General features: G+C 46.1%; 1 protein-coding gene across 2 annotated transcripts in view; it reads right to left on the bottom strand.

Moving 5' to 3' along the window:
- The window catches only part of ccdc18 (coiled-coil domain containing 18), a 235,617-nt gene that overhangs the window by 93,867 nt on the left and 119,461 nt on the right, over positions 1-22,289 (bottom strand). For both annotated transcript variants that reach the window (XM_070886607.1, XM_070886608.1), the window contains exons 18-21: positions 21,717-21,884; positions 13,730-13,872; positions 8,711-8,874; positions 5,510-5,723 (exon numbers count right to left, since the gene is read on the bottom strand). In XM_070886607.1, coding sequence (XP_070742708.1) covers positions 5,510-5,723; positions 8,711-8,874; positions 13,730-13,872; positions 21,717-21,884 — 689 coding nt within the window. The remainder of the gene's footprint in view (positions 1-5,509; positions 5,724-8,710; positions 8,875-13,729; positions 13,873-21,716; positions 21,885-22,289) is intronic.

Here is a 22,289-nt window from a genome sequence, read left to right as displayed (position 1 = left end):
TTTTTCCCCCAACAGCTCACAGTTCCCAATCTCGAGCCCAATGCCTGACATTAGGAGGCATCAACTGTCAGAAAAAAAGTCCCACTTCATGGGAGAATCAGGTGGGCAGCTGGGCTCGAGATTGGGAGCCGTCAGCGGTTAGAAAAAAAGCCCGACGGATTAGACACAGAGTAAAGCTCTCTCTACATTAGCCCAGCACACATTTACAACACGGTTTAGGAACAGAATAAAGATCCCTCTAAACTGTCCCAAACAGTCCCAGTGCCGGTACAGCATAGGTTAGATACAGAGTAATGTCAGCACAGCAGCTCCATGTAAAGAAGAAAGGGAGACCTGAAATAGTGGACCTCAAAATGTATTAAAATTAGTTACCAGGCAGGAATTTAAAAAAATTTAGATAGGGATAGTACAATGCATTAAAAGCACCCCATCCTTCCCAACTCTCACTTTCCATATTGTTATGTCTTGAATAAAGAGACAGACTAGATATTGCAAGCTCAAAGTAAGTGTGACCGTAGTCCTTTATTACAGATCTCAGAGTGCCTCTCTAGCCTGTGAGGCCTCCTTATATACAGGTGCTCCCAAGGGTGTGTGGAATCCCTTGGGACTCCAGGAGATAAGCCCTCTGGTGGTTAGACATGGTAATTACAGGTTTACATACATAACACTCCCCCCTCAAGTCAATAGTGTAACTATTTACAATGCAAGTCGATCTGGGACCTTCCTTTCCCTGGTTGATTGTCTCGGTGCAAATACTGGTGTTGGTGAGTCGTTTGTTGGGCCTTCGCTGGGCTGCTGCGCAGCTGGCCTTGCTGGACTGCTGGGGGTGATGGGGGTGATGGGTTCTGCTTCATGGTCAACCGCTGGGTCAGTTGCCACTTGTCTGTGTGTTGGAGGGTCGAAAAAGATTGAGTCTATTGTGGGTTGTTCTAGATAGCCCGTAAATCTGAGTTTGGTCCAAGTGTTTTCTGCAGGTGACTCCATTTGCGAGTTTGACTACAGACACCCTACCTCCCCTCTTTGACCAAAACAGTGGCAACAATCCACTTGGGACCATGTCCATAGTCCAACAAAATATAGGATCATTTACTTCAATATCTCGTGACACATTTGCGTGATCATGATATGTATTCTGTTGAAGCCGCCTGCTCTCTACCTGTTCGTGTAGATCAGGATGGACTAACAAGATCCTTGTCTTAAGTGCCCTTTTCATGAGCAGTTCAGCGGGAGGAACCCCGGTGAGCGAATGGGGTCTTGTCCGGTATCTAAGCAGGACTCGGGATAAGCGAGTCTGCAGTGAGCCCTCGGTTACCCTTTTCAAGCTCTGCTTGATTGTTTGAACTGCTCGTTCTGCCTGACCGTTGGATGCTGGCTTAAACGGGGCAGACGTGATATGTTTGACCCCATTGCGGGTCATGAATTCCTTGAATTCGGCACTGGTAAAGCACGGCCCATTGTCACTTATAGGGACATCAGGCAGGCCGTGCGTGGCAAACATGGCCCGTAGGCTTTCAATGGTGGCAGCGGACATGCTTGCCGACATTATCACACATTCAATCCACTTGGAGTACGCATCTACAACCACTAAAAACATTTTTCCCAAGAATGGGCCTGTATAGGCGACATGAACCCTAGACCACGGTTTGGAGGGCCAAGACCATAAACTCCCTGGGTGCATTGCTTAACTGGGAACATGCATTACATTTGTGCACACAGGACTCTAAATTTGCATCAATACCGGGTCACCACACGTGGGATCTGGCTATCGCTTTCATCATTACAATGCCTGAGTGGGTACTGTGGAGATCACTAATGATAGTGCCCCTGCCCTTTTTTGGTACCACTACCTGATTACACCATAGGAGACAATCTGCCTGTATAGACAGTTCATCTCTGCGCTGCTGCTACGGCTTTATTTCTTCCTGCATCTCTAACGGGACACTAGACCAACTCCCTCGTGGAGCGCACAGTTTTTTTTATTAAGGACAGTAAGGGGAACTGGTTCGTCCAGGTTCTAATCTGTCGGGCGGTAACAGGTGATTGCTCACTCTCGAATGCTTCCATTACCATAACTAGATCTGCAGGCTGTGCCATCTCCACCCCGGTGGTGGGCAATGGTAGCCTACTGAGAGCATCGGCATAATTTTCTGTGCCTGGTCTGTGGTGGATGACGTAGTTGTATGCGGACAACGTGAGCGCCCATCTCTGGATGCGGGCCGATGCATTCTTATTTATCATCTTATTTTCAGAAAAAGAGGGATATAAGTGGCTTATGGTCGGTTTCCAATTCAAATTTGAGCCCAAACAGATATTGATGCATTTTCTTTACCCCGTAAACACATGCTAACACTTCTTTTTCGATCATACTGTAGGCCCTCTTGGCCTTAGACAGACTTCTGGATGCATAAGCAACCAGTTGCAATTTCCCAAATTCATTAGCTTGTTGCAATACACACCCGACCAAATGTTTACATGGATCGTACAACACAAGCAATTTGTTTGTGAACATAACAGCTTTCTAGCTTTCTCAAAGGCATTTTCTTGGCTTTTACCCCATACCCATTCATCTCCTTTACGCAGTAAAGAGTGCAGGGGTTCTAACAATGTGCTAAGACCCGGTAAGAAGTTACCAAAGTAGTTCAGGAGTCCTAGAAACGACCGCAGCTCCGTCACGTTTTGTAGTCTTGGTGTGTTTTTGAATGCCTCCGTCTTCGTCCTGGAAGACCACGATGCGCGGGACCGACTTCAGCAAGTATGTTCCTCTGGAATATCGCCTCGGCCGATCGAATCCCAAACGGGCATCTGTCGAAGGTTCCTCCAGCTCTTGAGTCATGTAGACCGAGGTCAAGTCCAGCTTCGTGAACGTTTTCCCTCCCGCCAGCGTCACAAATAGGTCGTCTGATTTTGGTAGTGGGTATTGATCCTGCAGTGAGAAACGATTGAGTTACTTTGTAATCACCACAGATTCTGACGGTGCCGTCTCCCTTGAGGACAGGAACAATCGGACTGGCTCACTCATTGAATTCGATCGGCGAAATGATGCCCCCTCGTTGCAGCCTTTCCAGCTCAATCTCCATCCTCTCTTTCATCATGTAATGTACCTCTCTCGCCTAGTGATGGATGGGTCGCGCCCCTGGAATCAAATGGATCTGCACTTTTGCTCCTTGGAATTTCCTGATGCCTGGTTCGAATAGCGCGGGGAACTTGCTCAGGACCTGGTCACATGAGGTGTCGTCGATGGACGAGAGCGCTCGGACGTCGTCCCAGTTCCAGCATATCTTTCCCAGCCAGCTCCTGCCGAATAGCGTGGGGCCATCGCCCAGAGTGATAAATCGTGCATCGCTCCATTGTAGGAGACCTTTACGGTAGCACTGCCAGTTACGGCAATCAGTTCCTTTGTGTACGTTCTAAGTTTGGTACGAATGGGAGTCAGGACTGGCCTTGAAGCCTTGTTGCACCACAACTTATCGAAAGTCTTTTGACTCATTATGGACTGGCTTGCACTCGTGTCCAGCTCCATGCACACTGGGAGTCCATTTAATTCACAGCATTATCAGGGGACACTTTGTGGTAAATGTGTGTACCCCATATACCTCTGCCTCCTCGGTCTGAGGCTCTGGTTCGTCGTGATCCACCATGGATCTGTCCTCTTCTGCAACATGGTGGTTTGCAGGATTAGCAGCTTGCCTGCACATATGTTGGAGGTTTTCCATTGTTCCACAGCCCTTGCAAACGTATCTTTTGAAGCGGCATGAATGGAATCGATGATCACTCCCGCAGCGCCAACAAGGTGTTAATTGCCTTGTATTCACCACCCTTGATGGCGGACTCAGTCATCTGCGGACGTGCAACTATAGGCATGTAAGTCCTGCCATGTGCATTTCGATTCGAAAACAACCTTACTTTGTTAACAGTACTTGCAGCTGCACTAGTGTGCTGGTATTGTCACTGGTGGAGATAAATGCCTGGGCTATTTCTATGGCTTTACTCAAGGTTAGGGTCTCGAAAGTCAAAAGTTTATGAAGTATTACTTCATGGCCAATGCCAAGTACAAATAAGTCTCTGAGCACATGCTCCAAGTGTCCTTCAAATTCGCAATGTCCTGCAAGGGGCCTTAGCTCTGCAACGTAGCTCACCACTTCCTGGCCTTCAGACCTCTTGTACTTGTAGAACCAATAACTCGACATCAGAACGCTTTCCTTCGGATTTAGATGCTCCCGGACCAGTGTGCACAACTCATCGTATGACTTGTCTGTGGGTTTTGCTGGAGCGAGCAGGTTTTTCATGAGGCCACATGTTGGTGCCTTGCAAATGGTGAGGAGGATCGCCCTTCGTTTGGCAGCGTTCCCTTCTCCTTCCAGCTCGTTGGCCACGAAGTATTGGTCAAGTTGCTCCACGAAGGATTCCCAATCATCTCCCTCCAAAAATTTCTCCAGGATGCTCACAGTTCTCTGCATTGTTGCGTTGAGGTTCGTCATCTGTATCTCGTCGCCAGTTGTTATGTCTTGAATAAAGAGTCAGATTAGATACTGCAAGCTCAAAGTAAGTGTGACCGTCGTCCTCTATTACAGATCTCAGAGTGCCTCTCCAGCCTGTGAGGCCTCCTTATATACAAGGGATTGTGGTGGTTAGACATGGTAATTACAGGTTTACATACATAACACATATCAGATAGATATATTTCATATAATATTACATAGATATATTTCTGTATCTATAGAAATCAAAATAGATTATGGTGCACTCTGCTAACAGATCAAATCAGGGAGATAACTGCTGCTGTGGGGTTTAATTGGACAATCACACTGATGAAATGTACAAAGTTAGAAATTAGGCCGAAGACAATTTTTATACAAATGAGCAATTCTGTCATTTGATCAGGGCATTACAATCAAATGCAGCCAAGGGAATTGATGTTCTGTAATAATGTCATCTATTTCTTTACAAACACACATTTTCAATGTATCCCGTACTAAGAAAGGGAGCAACAGGAAAGCCTCTATTTCAGATTCTGTTCTGCTCAAGATTGGTGAAGTTTAAAAATATTTTTAAAATTTTGATGTGGCAATATTTTATTAAAAATGTGAAACTAACTACAAAAGGGGAGTTTTAAATGCTCCAAGGATTCCATTTAACAACTAAGTACTGACTGAACCTCTCAAAACTATTACACAAGGTCTGATTCATTTTGACAAAGCCTTTGCAGATAAAATCACGGTCTCAAGTGATTGTTTTGAATTTTGAACTTTTTTTCAAATGGCGTCATACATAATAAAGCAGAACTTAAATTATAAGTTATACTCTGTAAATGTCAAAATAAATAGTTTATACCATGTAAACATATAATACATTCGCTTAATGTCATTTATAGAATTGCTGAAATATGATCAGAAATCAAAAGGAAGAAACTGATGGAAAAATTAAATTAATTGATCCAAATCTATTTTTTTTTTATAGTATCAATATCAATGCAGTTAACTTTGTCGTTCCTGTAGATGAAGTAACTCACCCAAGTTCATTTGTGAGCTCTTCAATAGTGTCATTTTTTTCCTCAATGCTGCTCTGAGCCTTTTGAAGTACATCTCGTAGTTCCTTAAGCTGATTTAAAGTGTCTTGTAATTCATTCCGCATATTCTTCAACTGCGTGTCCATCTCCTGAGCTTTCTGCACTGAATTCCTGAGGTCCGTCTCAGTCCGGTGCAGATTTTCCTCCAGATCAAACACTACATGACACATTACAAAATTAAATGCATTTATATAAATGCAAAAAATAAAATATTCACTAAGTTATGTTTAGCCATTTTAACTGTTCACACTTAGGGCCCGAAATTGGTGGACATACCGCCAACATCACGAAATTCATCAAAAAATACCGACATACCGCCCAGCAGAAAATTCATCAGCGACATGCATACTGTCCGCCCATGCACACCGCTGACATGCCGCCCCAAATTGATCACTTACCACCTGGAAAAGGTGATTTTAAGTCGATCTTCAGTCAGCGGTATGCATCGTTACCTGTTAAAAAAAAAGTGTCTCTCACACCCCCCTCCCGCCCCCCACAGCGATCTCCCTCCACAGCAGCGATGCCCACCCCCCCCCCCCACCCACATACCTGCACAGCGCTCTCAGGTCGGCAGTCTCTGTGGACGCTCGTCGGTGCCTCTCAGTGGTCGAAGCTTCGCAGCAGCATCCGCTCGGCATACCGCCGAGAAAAAGAGTGACAAAAATCGCGCACACTCCGCCCCAGCGGTACTCGGCGGTATGAAATGATATACCGCCAAGAAATGGGCAGACCATCAGTTTTGACCAATTTCGGCCCCTTACTATATGTCATTGCACTTCAATTATGTGTCAAGTGCTTAGAAATAGTTGAGATATATGCTGAGATACTTTATAAATGGAAATCTTAATTTACTTTCATATGAGTCCCAGTTAGTAACATCACAATATGAAAAGAAAGTTCAGATGGTACAATGCAATGCTAGAAACTAATTAGCATTATGTATGGCATTCAGTAGGAAGCTTTTCTTATCCAATATTTTCTGACATGGCCATAAAGATTGGTCAACATTCTACAGTTGTTTTTGTTGATTAATTTATGTACGCACAGATGAATTTGTGTATACTTGGATGGTATAATCTGTACATTTCATAAGAGGTGCAGCCCGGTGAAGCTACAACACAGGCCTAAGTGCATGCTAAATAGCAGAAAAGCATGCTATAGACAGAGCTAAGCAATTTCACAACCAACGGACCAGATCAAAGCTCTGCAGTCTTACCACATCCAGCCGTGAATGGTGGTGGACAATTAAACAACTATGGGATGAGGGAGCTCCATGAACATCCACATCCTCAATGATGGCAGAGCCCAGCATGTGAGTGCATAAAACAAGGCTGAAGTGTTTGCAACCATCTTCAGCCAGACGTGCCGAGTGGATGATCCATCTCAGCCCCCTTCTGAGGTTCTCACCATCACAGAAACCAGTCTTCAGCCAATTCGGTTCACTCCACGTGGTATCAAAAAATGGCTGAGCGCTCTGGATACAGCAACGGTGTAGTGCTGAAGACTTGCGCTCCAGAACTAGCCGCACCTCTAGCCAAGTTATTCTAGTACAGCTACAGCACTGGCATCTACCCGACAATGGGGAAAATTGCACAAGTGCGTCCTGTCCATAAAATGCAGGACAAATCCAATCCGACCAATTACCACCCCATCTGCCTATTCTCAATCATCAGCAAAGTGATGACAGGTGTCGTCAAGTGCTATTAAGCGGCACTTACTCACCAATAACCTGCTCACTGATGCTCAGTTTGGGTTCCGCCAGGACCACTTGGCTCCAGCCCCCATTACAGCCTTGGTCCAAACATGGACAAAAGAGCTGAATTCCAGGTGAGGTGAGGTGAGGTGAGAGTGACTGCCTTTGACATCAAGGCAGCATTTGACCAAGGGTGGCATCAAGATGCCCTAATAAAATTGAAGTCAATAGGAATCAGGGGGGAAACTTTCCACTGGCTGGAGTCATACCTAGCACAAAGAAAAATGGTTGTGGTTGTTGGAGGCAAAATCATCTTAGCCCAGGACATCGCTGCAGGAGTTCCTCAGGGCAGTGTTCTAGGCCCAACCATCTTCAGCTACTTTATTAATGACCTTCCTGCCATCAAATGGAGATGTTCGCTGATGATTGCACAGTGTTCAGTTCCATTTGTAACTCCTCAGATAATGCAGCAGCCTGTACCTGCATGCTGCACAAAACATTCAGGCTTGGGCTGATACGTGACAATTAACATTCATGCTACACAAGTGCTCGGCAATGACTATCTCCAACAAGAGAGTCTAGCCATCTTCCCTTGACAATCAACAGAATTACCATCGCCGAATTCTCTACCATCAACTTCCTGGGGGGGGGGGGGGTCACAATTGACCAGAAAATTAACTGGACCAGCCACATAAATATTGTGGCTACAAGGGCAAGTCAGAGGCAGGGTATTCTGCAGCGAGTGTCTCACCATCAGACTCCAAAATCTTTTCCACCATCTACAAGACACAATCAGGAGTGTGATGGAATGTTCTCCACTTGCCTGGATAAGTGCAGCTCCAATAGCACTCAAGAAGCTCGACACCATCCAGGACAAAGCAGCCCGCTTGATTGGCAGCTCATCCACCACCTTAAACATTCACTCCCTCCACCATTGGTGCACAGTGTGCACCATGTACAAGATGCACTGCAGCAACATGCCAAGGCTGCTTCAAGAGCACCAAGCCCACGACCTCTAACACCTAAAAGGACAAGGGCAACAGGAGCATGGGAACACGATCACCTCCATGGGAACACCACCACCTCCAAGTTCCCCTCTCCATCCTGACTTGAAAATATATCGTCAATCCTTCATCGTCACTGGGTCAAAATCCTGGAAACTCTCTCCCCAACAACACTGTGGGAATACCTTCACCTCACCAATTGCAGCAGTTCATGAAGATGGCTCACCAACACCTTCTTAAGGGCAATTATGGATGGGCCTTGCCAGCAATGCCCACAACCCAAGAATGAATAGAAGATTTTTAAGTGCTGTGCTACATGGAGAAAAATCGTCAGGCACCTAAAAAAATTTGGAATTTGATTAGAAAATCAAATTAATACAGTTAAGGAGGACAATTCAAAGCATAGATACACATAGACACACCCATTGCAAAAATGAATTTCACTACCTTGGTCAGACTTCCTGTTCAATTCTACCTGCGTATTACACAGAGTCATTTCCAACTGATTAAGCTGAATATCCTTGTTTGTGCTATCACGTCTTAGTTGAACAAGTTCTTTTTCCAGTGCAGCAATTTCACCTTTGTATTTATCCATCTCAGTCTTTATTTCTCTGATAAGCACAGTAAAAACTGATGAGTAGTTGAAACGGGTCACAGAAAATGTAAACAGACTGCTGCAGACATTGATACCTGAAAGATATTACAGCTCTCATTGACAAATCACATTCAGATTTCAGGTTCAAAGTTCTGGAAGTTTACAATAGATATCCAAAAGCAGTGTCAACCAAAGAGTAAAGATGCTTAAGAATGTCTTGGGCTATTTATATATTAAAAAAAGACAGTCATGAGACTAACCCATCTCTAAAGCCACAAGTGACAGCTTTACTTTTTGAAATAAATTAAAACTTGAGGTTCAGTCTCAAAATGAAAAATGAAGCTTGAATCCTATGTTTAAAACAAAAATCAGCCACATTACTGAATACTAACTTAATAAACGAGAGAGCTTGCACCTTTCACGACTTCAGGATGTTCCAATAATTTTATAGCCAATGTAGTACTTTTGAAATGTTGTCACTGTTATAATGTAGGGAAATGGGGCAGTCAATATGCACACAACAACCTCCCACAATGAGATTATGAATCAATAAATCAACCAATAAATCAACCAAAAAAAATTAAAAAGAAATATATTTTTTTTAAATCAATAAAACAAACATTTTCTACTTACCGACTGCAGCACCGGGAGCCCTCCAACAGCGTGCTGGGATGCCCCCCCACCTCCCGCACTGTGTCTCTATCTCTCTGTGTGTGTCTCTCATTCTCTGTCTGTCAGTGTGTGTGTTTCTGACAGCGAGGGGAGGGGGAGGAGGGGGGGAAGAGGGAGAGAGGGGGGGAGCAGAGGGAGAGAGGGGGGGAGCAGAGGGAGTGAGGGGCGGAGCAGAGGGAGGAAAGGGGGGAGAAGGGGGAGGGGGTGGGGAAGGAGATGGGGGGGTGGGGAAGGAGATGGGGGGGTGGGGAAGGAGATGGGGGGGTGGGGAAGGAGATGGGGGGGTGGGGAAGGAGATGGGGGGGTGGGGAAGGAGATGGGGGGGTGGGGAAGGAGATGGGGGGGTGGGGAAGGAGATGGGGGGGTGGGGAAGGAGATGGGGGGGTGGGGAAGGAGATGGGGGGGTGGGGAAGGAGATGGGGGGGTGGGGAAGGAGATGGGGGGGTGGGGAAGGAGATGGGGGGGTGGGGAAGGAGATGGGGGGGTGGGGAAGGAGATGGGGGGGTGGGGAAGGAGATGGGGGGGTGGGGAAGGAGATGGGGGGGTGGGGAAGGAGATGGGGGGGTGGGGAAGGAGATGGGGGGGTGGGGAAGGAGATGGGGGGGTGGGGAAGGAGATGGGGGGGTGGGGAAGGAGATGGGGGGGTGGGGAAGGAGATGGGGGGGTGGGGAAGGAGATGGGGGGGTGGGGAAGGAGATGGGGGGGTGGGGAAGGAGATGGGGGGGTGGGGAAGGAGATGGGGGGGTGGGGAAGGAGATGGGGGGGTGGGGAAGGAGATGGGGGGGTGGGGAAGGAGATGGGGGGGTGGGGAAGGAGATGGGGGGGTGGGGAAGGAGATGGGGGGGTGGGGAAGGAGATGGGGGGGTGGGGAAGGAGATGGGGGGGTGGGGAAGGAGATGGGGGGGTGGGGAAGGAGATGGGGGGGTGGGGAAGGAGATGGGGGGGTGGGGAAGGAGATGGGGGGGTGGGGAAGGAGATGGGGGGGTGGGGAAGGAGATGGGGGGGTGGGGAAGGAGATGGGGGGGTGGGGAAGGAGATGGGGGGGTGGGGAAGGAGATGGGGGGGTGGGGAAGGAGATGGGGGGGTGGGGAAGGAGATGGGGGGGTGGGGAAGGAGATGGGGGGGTGGGGAAGGAGATGGGGGGGTGGGGAAGGAGATGGGGGGGTGGGGAAGGAGATGGGGGGGTGGGGAAGGAGATGGGGGGGTGGGGAAGGAGATGGGGGGGTGGGGAAGGAGATGGGGGGGTGGGGAAGGAGATGGGGGGGTGGGGAAGGAGATGGGGGGGTGGGGAAGGAGATGGGGGGGTGGGGAAGGAGATGGGGGGGTGGGGAAGGAGATGGGGGGGTGGGGAAGGAGATGGGGGGGTGGGGAAGGAGATGGGGGGGTGGGGAAGGAGATGGGGGGGTGGGGAAGGAGATGGGGGGGTGGGGAAGGAGATGGGAGGTGGGGGAGGGAAGCTGAACAGGCCGGGCCCGAGACTTCGGGCAGGGCCCGTCCCCAGCACCAGATTTACAGGTAGGTGGCGGGGGTGGTGGGAGGGAGGTCGGTTCGGTTCGGGTCGGGGGGGAGGGAGTCGAGTCGGGTCGGGAGGCAGCAGGAGCTGGCCATGGGAGGAGCCTTATTCACGCAGCCCCAGTGAGGCCATTCGGCCAGGGCTAGGGGCTGCGTGCTTCGGGCCCCTCCCACACAGTTTCGGGCACCTGGAGCTACTGCACTTGCGTGCCCACTGTTTTCAGCGCAGGGACCTGGCTCCGCCCCCTACAGCTCGTGCTGCGCTGCGCCGAGGGCCAGAGGACCTGCAGGAAGGTGGAGAATCTGGAGGTTTTTTTTAGGCGCACTTTGTGGCGCGAAAAACGGGCGTCCGGGTCGGGACTGCGCCGTTCTAGGCGCGGCTCGAAACTTGGGCCCACAGAGAGACAATAATCTGGGACAAAATTAATTAGCATTTGGAAACATATGGACTAATAAATGACAGCCAGCATGGATTTGTTAAAGGCAAATCGTGTTTGACGAACTTAACTGAGTTCTTTAATGAAGTAACTAGAGTTTTGATGAGGGTAGTGTGGTTGATGTTGTGTATATGAACTTTCAAAAGACATTTGACAAAGTACCTCATAATAGACTGGTTAGCAAAAGGGACAGTGGATACAAAATTGACTAGGGTACAGAAAGCAGTGTGTAGTGGTGAATCGTTGTTTTTCAGACTGCAAGGAGGTATACAGTGTTCACCAAGGGAGTGCTCTTTTTGATGCACACTGATGACCGGGACTTGGGTATACAGGGCATAATTTCAAAGTTTGTAGATGACACAAAACTCTGAAATGTAGTTAACAGTGAGGAGGATAGCACACTTCAAGAGGATGTGGACAGAATGGTGAAATGGGCAAACACATGGCAGATGAGATTTAAAGCAGAGAAGTTTGAAGTGATACATTTTGGTTGGAAGAATGAGAAGAGGCAATATAAACTAAATGATGCAATTTTAAAAGGGATGCAGGAAGAGAGAGACTTGGGGGTGTATGTAAACACATTTGTGAAGGTGGCAGGAGAAGTTGAGAAGGCTGTTTAAAAAAAACATATGGGATCCTTGGCTTTATTAATAGAGGCATAGAGTATAAAAGCAAGGAAGTTATTCTAAACCTTTAGAAAACACTGGTTAGACCTCAGTTGGAATATTGCATTCAATTCTGGGCACAACACTTTGGAAAGGATGTCAGGCCTTCGAGAAGGTGCAGAAGAGATTTTTTGGAATGATACCAAGGATGAGGAACTTCAGTTACATAGAGAAACTGGAGAAGCTGAGCAGAGAAGATTAAAAGCAGAATTGGTGGAGGTGTTCAAAATCGTGACAATGGAGGACAATGGCCTTAATGCCAGAGTTTGAAATTCTACCCTTGCTGCTTGTTGGTGACAACTTCAAGAAGGTTCATGAACGATTTTCATAGTATAAATAAGGAGAAATTTTTCCAGTGACAGAAGGGTCGATAACCAGAGGACAGAGATTTAAAATGATTGCCAAAAGAACCAGAATGGACAGGAGGAAAATAAAATGATGCACTGAGTTGTGATTTGGAATGCACTGCCTGAAAGGATGGTGGAAGCAGCTTCAAAAGGGAATTGGATAAATACCTGAAGGGAAAACATTTACATAACAATTCCCATAACTGTGGGACTAGTTGAATAGCTCTACCAAAGAGCCAGCACAGGCACGATGGGCTGAATGGCCTCCTTCTGTGCTGCATCAATTTATGATTCTATCTTACAATCCCTTTTGCACTTTATTTTCATATCACTGACTTGTGACTGGACAACTCAGACGAAAGCATATGAAAAGAGCTATTACTACACTACAGAGCAAGCAACCAAACAACAGGTCATTTGACCAAAAAAATCATAATCACGTGTTTACATCAGAAACAATATATGCCTTTAAGGCATTAAAATGCAATAAATTCCATAATCTTACTTGATGTAAATGCTCCACAGTCAGTTCTTCCAGAGCAAATGTTAACTGTTAACATTTGAGATGGTGATGGTGGGGCTGATGTCTATCTATATAGGCATGTGCAGTATTTTTACATTTTAAAGTTGTATTTCTGCCAGAATGGCAAAATTTATAACAGTTTATTGCAAAGTGAAAATGAATCACTTCATCAGTTGCAGCACAAATCAAATGTAGAATAAAGCACCACCTACTGCACTGCATCCACAGGAAAAAAAACTATGTATTACACTAATGAAGGTTTTCCTATTTCCCACATTAACTACCCTATTGCGTGGTAATCCCAATTTCGGGCTAGATTTTCTGAATGAGTGCCAAATCTAGCCCCAAGTGTCTTTGTGTTGTGGGGTCATGTCCACAAGGAATACGACAGAAGCTGCCCAAAACACTTTTCTTACAAGACCTAAATCTGTTGGATAAAGTTTTCAGTCTACGCTGGCTGCAAGCCCAGGGCCCAGTGATGAAAGAACCCACTGTCCCTTTTATTTTTTCCAAAATGGTGCTGAAAAATAGGACCCTGATTTCAGTAGGTTAACAATCCTGAAACATAACTGAAATTGGAACATAAAAACAGTATGTAAGCATTTATTTAAAAACTCAACGTTGTCCTTTTCAACACTGGGAAAAAATAAAAAGGGCTAAATAATATGAACGCATGTTTTCAACAGATGTTGATCCCCTCCACCACAAAACTTACTTCATAGAGCTGGTAAGTTCAGCCACCTGCTGGTATTTGGAATCCTTGTCATGATAGGCCTTAAAAAGCTTGTCTTCTGCTTTTGAGAGCTCGTCTGAAAATGACATCTTCTGTTTAAATGATTCTTGCTCCAGTTTAGAAACCTATTTCACAAATGTAAATGTGCTTGATAATTATATTATCTTAGTATTAAAGGATCAAACATCAGTAGAGCTATTACCAAGATGTACACATATTACTCCTCTTGCAAAAAAAAAGCAATTAACCAAGTAACTGCATAGCAGGTCCATAAGCACGGAGCTAATGAATAGGACCGCGAGGGTCGTATTTCCTTTTATTTTATAATGGGTGATTCTGTCATGTCTAAGTCAAGACGATATGTAGTTTGACAAGACGATATGTAGTTTGAACCGATTAATCAGCGCCAATACTTAAATATTTAACTTTAAAACATCCATGTGTAGTAACAGGATGGATTTTGTTTTTTAAGTGTCAAATACAGTTTCATTACAATATGGTCATACTCATTAAATTCAGTGTACAGTGCGCATACTTTAATAAACATGGAACATTGTGATTTGGAGGTAGAGTAGGAACTACATAGAAATTACAACATAGAAACATAAAAATTAGGTGCAGGAGCAGGCCATTCGGCCCTTCGAGCCTGCACCGCCATTCAATAAGATTATAGCTGATCATTGAACCTCAGTACCCTTTTCCTGCTTTCTCCCCATACCCCTTGATCCCTTTGGCCGTAAGGGCCATATCTAACTCCCTTTTGAATATATCTAACGAACTGGCCTCAACAACTTTCTGCGGTAGAGAATTCCACAGGTTAACCACTCTGAGTGAAGAAGTTTCTCCTCATCTCGGTCCTAAATGGCCTACCCCTTATTCTTAGACTGCAACCCCTGGTTCTGGAACTCCCCAGCAACGGGAACATTCTTCCTGCATCTAACCTGTCCAATCCTGTCAGAATTTTATATGTTTCTATGAGATCCCCTCTCATTCTTCTAAACTCCAGTGGATACAAGCCCAGTTGATCCAGTCTCTCCTCATATGTCAGTTCTGCCATCCCGTAAATCTGGTAAACCTTCGCTGTACTCCCTCAATAGCAAGAACATCCTTCGTCAGATTAAGAGACCAAAACTGAACAAAATATTCCAGGTGTGACCTGACCAAGGCTCTGTACAACTGCAGTAAGACCTCCCTACTCCTATACTCAAATCCTCTAGCTATAAAGGCCAACACTTGCTGCACCTGCATTCAAACTTCTATGACTAATGTACCACGACACCCAGGTCTCGTTGCACCTCCCCTTTTCCTAATGTGTCACCATTCAGATAATATTCTGTCTTCCTGTTTTTGCCACCAAAGTGGATAGCCTCACATTTATCCACATTATACTGCATCTGCCATGCATTTGCCCACTCACCTAACCTGTCCAAGTCACCCTGCAGCCTCTTAGCTTCCTCCTCACAGCTCACACCGCCACTCATCTTAGTGTCATCTGCAAACTTGGAGATATTACATTCAATTACTTCATCTAAATCATTGATGTATATTGTAAATAGCTGGGATCCCAGCAGTGAACCCTGCGGCACCCCACTAGTCACTGCCTGCCATTCTGAAAAGGACCCGTTTATTCCGACTCTCTGCTTCCTGTCTGCCAACCAGTTCTCTATCCACGTCAATACATTACCCCCAATACCATGTGCTTTAATTTTGCACACTAATCTCTTGTGTGGGACCTTGTCAAAAGCCTTTTGAAAGTCTAAATACACCACATCCACTGGTTCTCCCTTGTCCACTCTATTAGTTACATCCTCAACAAATTCTAGATTTGTCAAGCATGATTTCCCTTTCATAAATCCACGCTGACTTGGATCGATCCTGTCACTGCTTTCCAAGTGCGCTGCTATTTCATCTTTATAATTGATTCCAACATTTTCCCTACCACCGATGTCAGGCTAACCGGTCTATAATTCCCTGTTTTCTCTCTCCCTCCTTTTTTAAAAAGTGGTGTTACATTAGCTACCCTCCAATCCATAAGAACTGATCCAGAGTCAATAGAATGTTGGAAAATGATCACCAATGCATCCAGTATTTCTAGGGCCACTTCCTTAAGTACACTGGGATGCAGCCCATCAGGCCCTGGGGATTTATCGGCCTTCAATCCTAATCAATTTCCCCAACACAATTTCCTGCCAATAAGAATTTCCTTCAGTTCCTCCTTTTCGCTAGACACCCCTAGTATTTCCGGAAGGTTATTTGTGTCTTCCTTAGTTTGTTCAATTGGTCTGCCATTTCTTTGTTCCCCATTATAAATTCACCTGATTCTGACTGCAAAGGATCTACATTGGCCTTCACTAATCTTTTTCTCTTCACATATCTATAGAAGCTTTTGCAGTCAGTTTTATGTTCCCTGCAATGAGAAAAAAGGCGGTTGGTCCAACCTGTCCATGTTGATGTTTAGCCTCTACACGAGCAGTAATCCTAATTCCATGTCTACCATGCTCCTATATCATTTAATTCCCTCTTCCATTAACCACCTATCTAAAGCTATTCTTCAATTTTGACTGCTTTAATTACTAACCTCACAAACCCCTGCCCTAAATCTCTTATATTTAATGTTATATCCACGACCCCTAAACAACTGGAAACAGACTGTTGCTGCAACTCTGTCCCATTCCTTCATAATTTTAAACACATTTATCAAATTACCCCTTAATTACTATTGTTCTAACAAAAATAGCCTCAATTTTTCAAGTCTTCCTTCATATTTGCATTTTCTCACACCAGACAGCATCCTAGTGAATCTGCTCCATAACTTCTCAATTGCCTCGACATCCTTCCACTGGTGTGGAGACCAAAGTTGCAAAAAGCACTTCAACTGTGATCTTACTAATATTTGATATAGATTCACCATTTCATCTCAATTTTGATAATCTGTATTGCTTGCCATAAAACCCAGTTTTCAATTTTTTTTTATGACCTTATCCATTTGAGGTGCTGCGTTTATGGTGTTGTGAACCTGAATCGCCAAATCCCTCTGTTCCTCCCCATCACCCAGCTTTCCCCCCTTTAAAAATGTTACTACTTTTAGTTTTTGTACACCAAAATACAAGAACATTTAAAACAAGGACATACAAAGTGGCCAAAACTAGTGAGAGGACAGAAGATTGGGAAGCTTTTAAAAGCCAGCAAAGAATGACTAAAAAAATGATTAAGAAAGGTAAGATAGACTATGGGCCCAAGCTTCGGCCTCAGTTGCTCCTGATTTTTTGGAGCAACTGGTGTAGAACGGAGTATCTTAGAAATTCAAATTCTCGGCATTTAGTTTGCTCCAGTTCTAGTCAGTTAGAACAGTTTCACTTTGGAATAGAATTTTATTTTCAAAAGGGGGCGTGTCCGGCCACTTACGCCTGTTTTCAAAGTTTCGTCAGTGAAAACTTACTCCAAACTAACTTAGAATGGAGTAAGTGAAGATTTTTGTACGCTCGAAAAAACCTTATCTACACTTTAGAAAATCAGGCGTAGGTTACAAATCAGGCGTAGGGAAGTTTACAAACATTAAACACTTCAGTTTTACAAATAAAGAGCCATCATCAATAATAAATGATAAAAACATCAATAAATCAACCAATAAATCAATCAAAAAAAATTAATAAGAAAACATTTTTTTTTAAATCAATAAATAAAACATTTTCTACTTACCGACTGCAGCACCGGGAGCCCTCCAACAGCGTGCTGGGATGCCCCCCCCCCCCAGTGTGTCTCTGTCAGTGTCTCTATTTCTCTGTCTGTCAGTGTCTATGTTTCTGACAGCGAGGGGAGGGGGAGGAGGGGGGTAGAGGGAGAGCGGGGGTGGGTGGGCAGGGAGGCAGAGGGGGAGGGAGGGAAGGGGGAGGGGGAGGGAGGGAAGGGGGAGGGGGGGGAAGAGGGGAGGAGGAGAAAGGGAAGTGGGGAGGAGGAGAAGGGGAAAGGGGGGGAGGAGGAGAAGGGGGGGTGAGAGGAGAAGGGGGGGAAAGGAGAAGGGGGGAAAGGAGAAGGGGAGGAAAGGAGAAGGGGGGAAAGGAGAAGGGTGAAAGGAGAAGGGGGGAAAGGAGAAGGGGGAAAGGAGAAGGGGGGAAAGGAGAAGGGGGGAAAGGAGAAGGGGGGAAAGGAGAAGGGGGGAAAGGAGAAGGGGGGAAAGGAGAAGGGGGAAAGGAGAAGGGGGGAAAAGGAGAAGGGGGGAAAAGGAGAAGGGGGGAAAAGGAGAAGGGGGGAAAAGGAGAAGGGGGGAAAAGGAGAAGGGGGGAAAAGGAGAAGGGGGGAAAAGGAGAAGGGGGGAAAAGGAGAAGGGGGGAGAAAGGAGAAGGGGGGGAAAGGAGAAGGGGGGGAAAGGAGAAGGGGGGGAAAGGAGAAGGGGGGAAAAGGAGAAGGGGGAAAAAGGAGAAGGGGGGAAAAGGAGAAGGGGGGAAAAGGAGAAGGGGGGAAAAGGAGAAGGGGGGAAAAGGAGAAGGGGGGAAAAGGAGAAGGGGGGAAAAGGAGAAGGGGGGAAAAGGAGAAGGGGGGGAAAAAGAGAAGGGGGGGGAAGGAGAAGGGGGGGGAAGGAGAAGGGGGGGGGGGGAAGGAGAAGGGGGGGGAAGGAGAAGGGGGGGAAGGAGAAGGGGGAGGGAGGCTGAACGGGCCGGGCCCAAGACTTCGGGCAGTGCCCGTCCCCAGCACCAGATTTACAGGTAGGTGGCGTTGGGTCGGGAGCACGGGTCGGGTCGGGGGGGGGGGGGGGGAGGGGGGTGGGGATGAGGAGGGAGGTCGGGTTGGTTCGGGTAGGGGGGAGGAAGGGGGAGGGGGCACGGGTCGGGTCGGGGGGGGGGGGGGGAAAGAGGGAAGTCAGCTCGGGTGGGGGGGGGGGGGGGAGCGCGGGTCGGGTCCAGTCCAGGGGGTCGGCTCCGGTCCGGGGAGGGGGAAGCGGGGGTCGGTGTCGGTGTCGGGGGGGGGGGCGGGAGTCGAGTCGGGTCGGGAGGAAGCAAAAGCCTGAAGCACGCAGCCCCAGTAAGGCCATTCGGCCAGGGCTAGGGGCTGCGTGCTTCAGGCCCCTCCCACACAGTTTCGGGCGCCTGGAGCTACTGCACATGCGCGCCCACTGTAGCGCGCATGTGCAGAGGTCGCGGCACTGTTTTCAGCGCAGGGACCTAGCTCCGCCCCCCACAGCTTGTGCTGCGCCGCGCCGAGCTGCAAACGATCTGCAGGGAGCCGGAGAATTTGTAAGTTTTTTTTAGGCGCACTTTGTGGCGCGAGAAATGGGCGTCCAGGTCGGGGCTGCGTCGTTCTCGGCGCGGCCCGAAACTTGGGCCCCTTGAAAGTAAACTAGCACGAAATATAAAAACAGATATAGCAAGAGTTTCTACAGGTATATAAAAAGGAAAAGGCTGGCTAAAGTAAATGTTGGTCCCTTAGAGGACGAGTCCAGGGAATTAATAATGGGGAACATGCAGAGGGCAGAAACTCTGAACAAATATTTTGTATCAGTCTTTATGGTAGAGGATACTAACAATATTCCAAAAGTCAAGGAGCTATAGTGGGGGAGGAACTTAACACAATCACTAAGGAGGTGGTGCTCAGTAAGATAATGGGACTAAAGGCAGGTAAATCCCCTGGACCTGATGGCTTGCATCCTAGGGTCTTAAAAGAAGTAGCGGCAGGGATTGTGGATGCATTGGCTCTAATTTACCAAAATTCCCTGGATTCTGGGGAGGTCCCAGCAGATTGGAAAACTGCAAATGTGACGCCCCTATTTAAAAAAGGAGGTAGACAAAAAGCAGGAAACTATAGACCAGTTAGCCTGACATCTGTGGTTGGGAAAATGTTGGAGTCCATTATTAAAGAAGCAGTAGCAGTACATTTGGAAAAGCAAAATTGGGTCAGGCAGAATCAGCATGGATTTATGAAGGGGAAGTCATGTTTGACAAATTTGCTGGAATTCTTTGAGGATATATCGAACAGGGTGGATAAAGGGGAATCAGTGGATGTGGTGTATTTGGACTTCCAGAAGGCATTTGACAAGGTGTTACTGCACAAGATAAAAGTTCATGGGGTTGGGGGTAATATATTAGCATGGATCGAGGATTGGCTAATGAACAGAAAACAGAGAGTGTCAGGATAAATGGTTCATTCTCTGGTTGGCAATCAGTAACTAGTGGGGTGCCGCAGGGATATGTGCTGGGACCCCAACTATTTAGAATCTACATAAACAACTTGGAAGAAGGGACTGAGTGTAACGTAGCTATTATGTATGTAAACATTGCAACTGTGTAAGACTTGCCACCAGAGGCGCAACTGTTGGAGACCCAAGGGTCACCTGCACACCTCGTGCAAGGGAGTATAAAAGGTTGTCTGCCATGCTGCTTAGGCACTCTGGAGTTGTATTAAAGAGACTAAGGTCACATCAGTTTTAGCTTACAGAACTCAGTCTTGTGGAGTTCTTCCATACCTAAGTTTGCTGACAATACAAAGATGGGACAAAAAGCAATGTGTGAGGAGGACACAAAAAATCTGCAAAAGGAAATAGACAGGCTAAGTGAATGGGCAAAAATTTGGCAGATGGAGTATAATGTTGGAAAGTGTGAGGCACTTTGACAGAAAAAAATCAAAGAGCAAGTTATTATTTAAATGGAGAAAGATTACAAAGTGCTACAATATAGGGGGACCTGGGAGTACTTGTGCATGAAACACAAAAGGATAGTATGCAGGGTACAGCGAGTGATCAGGAAGGCAAATGGAATCTTGGTCTTTGTTGCAAAGGGGATGGGGTATAAAAGGAGGGAAGTCTTGCTGCAGTTATACTGGGTATTGGTGAGGCCACACCTGGAATACTGTGTGCAGTTTTGGTTTCCATATTTACAAAAGGATATATTTGCTTTGGAGGCAGTTCAGAGAAGGTTCACTAGGTTGATTCCAGAGATGAGGGGATTGACTTATGAGGAAAGGTTGAGTAGTTTGGGCCTCTACTCATTGGAATTCAGAAGAATGAGAGGTGATCTTATCGAAACCTAGAAGATTATGAGGGGGCTTGACAAGGTGGATGCAGTGAGGATGTTTTCACTGATTGGAGAGACTAGAACCAGAGGGCATGATCTTGGAATAAGGGGCCGCCCATTTAAAATTGAGATGAGAAGAAATTTCTGCTGAGGGTTGTAAATCTGTGGAATTCACTGCCTCAGAAAGCTGTGGAAGATGGGACATTGAATGAATTTAAGACAGAAATAGAGAGTTTCTTAAACGATAGGGGGATAACGGGTTATGGGAAACGGCCAGGGAAGTGGAGCTAAGTCCATGATCAGATCAGCCATGATCTTATTGAATGGCGGAGCAGGCTCGAGGGGCAGTATGGCCTACTCCTGCTCCTATTTCTCATGTTCTTATATAAATAGATGCAGTAGTAGGCCATTTGACTCCTCGAGCCTGCTCTGCTATTTAATAAGATCATGGCTGAACCGATACTTACATTTACTGACAAATCAGGAGGCTCAGGAGAGTATTTACTCAATCTAGTTCAATCACATGCTTAACTTTCTGGATATTAAACAGTGCTTTTTGCCAGCAAGAGTGGAAAGTTGGGCACAAACAGAAACTGAGAGACTGTACCCTCCCCACTGCAGTCATGACTGCAGCTTTCTGTCTATGCAGACAGGTGTATAGTATGTCCTAACATCAATCTTAATCTTCCCTTTTAGTTTATGACAGATCAAAACCTGTAGAAAAACTGGGACCGGGTTCACACCAGGTCGCTGGCCCAGTAGGAAGTGACTGCAAGAACTGGACGGTGTTGTTCTGGTGGAGCTAGGATTTAATACCTCCGTAAATGAAGCGGAGCGTTTTCATGCTCTCACCTTGCAATAACTTGGGAAGTCCCTTCCCAGGGCAGAAGATAGGATGTCAGGTTCCATCAAACAGATTATGTTATAAAAATCAAAAGTCAAGTATACACTTTGAAAACCATCACCTGTCTCTCTAGTATTGTCTGCTGGTCTTCCAGCTCTCCAATTCTTACTGTCCCCTGTTGCAACATTTGCTGATACTGCAGTAAGGTCTGCTGGAGTTGAATATTCTGCTCACTCATTTCCTTCAGATTGATTGCCGATAGCTTCAGCTCTTTCTGCAGCCGATGTACCTTCCAAAAGTAAAATTCAAGAATTCTGTATTTTTACCGATTAATCGTGCACTATGCCAATCTTTAGGACCCAAGTTAAATTTGAGATATAAAGTTTTACTGTCACAGAATGATACAACACAAATAAAAGCCAAGAGATCTTTCAACCCATCTTTTCTCCACAAAGTCACCTAATCTAATCCCACTCTCCTGATTGGTCTCTATGCAGACTTTAATATTTCTGTTCTAATTCTCATATAAAAAAAAATCTGCTTTAACAACTGCTTGTAAATGGGATTTCCACATTCTAACCATGCGCAATTTAAAAAATGTTTTGATAACCGCAACATTAATTCTTTCTGAAATTTGCCCAAAATTTGTGCACTCTCGTCATCACCTTGCAAACCAATAAAAAATAATCTATTT

This window comes from Pristiophorus japonicus, chromosome 8, assembly GCF_044704955.1.
Source record: "Pristiophorus japonicus isolate sPriJap1 chromosome 8, sPriJap1.hap1, whole genome shotgun sequence".
Classification (NCBI taxonomy): domain Eukaryota; kingdom Metazoa; phylum Chordata; class Chondrichthyes; family Pristiophoridae; genus Pristiophorus; species Pristiophorus japonicus.
Note: the sequence above shows the minus strand (reverse complement) of the source record. Positions and strands in the feature narration are given on the sequence as shown.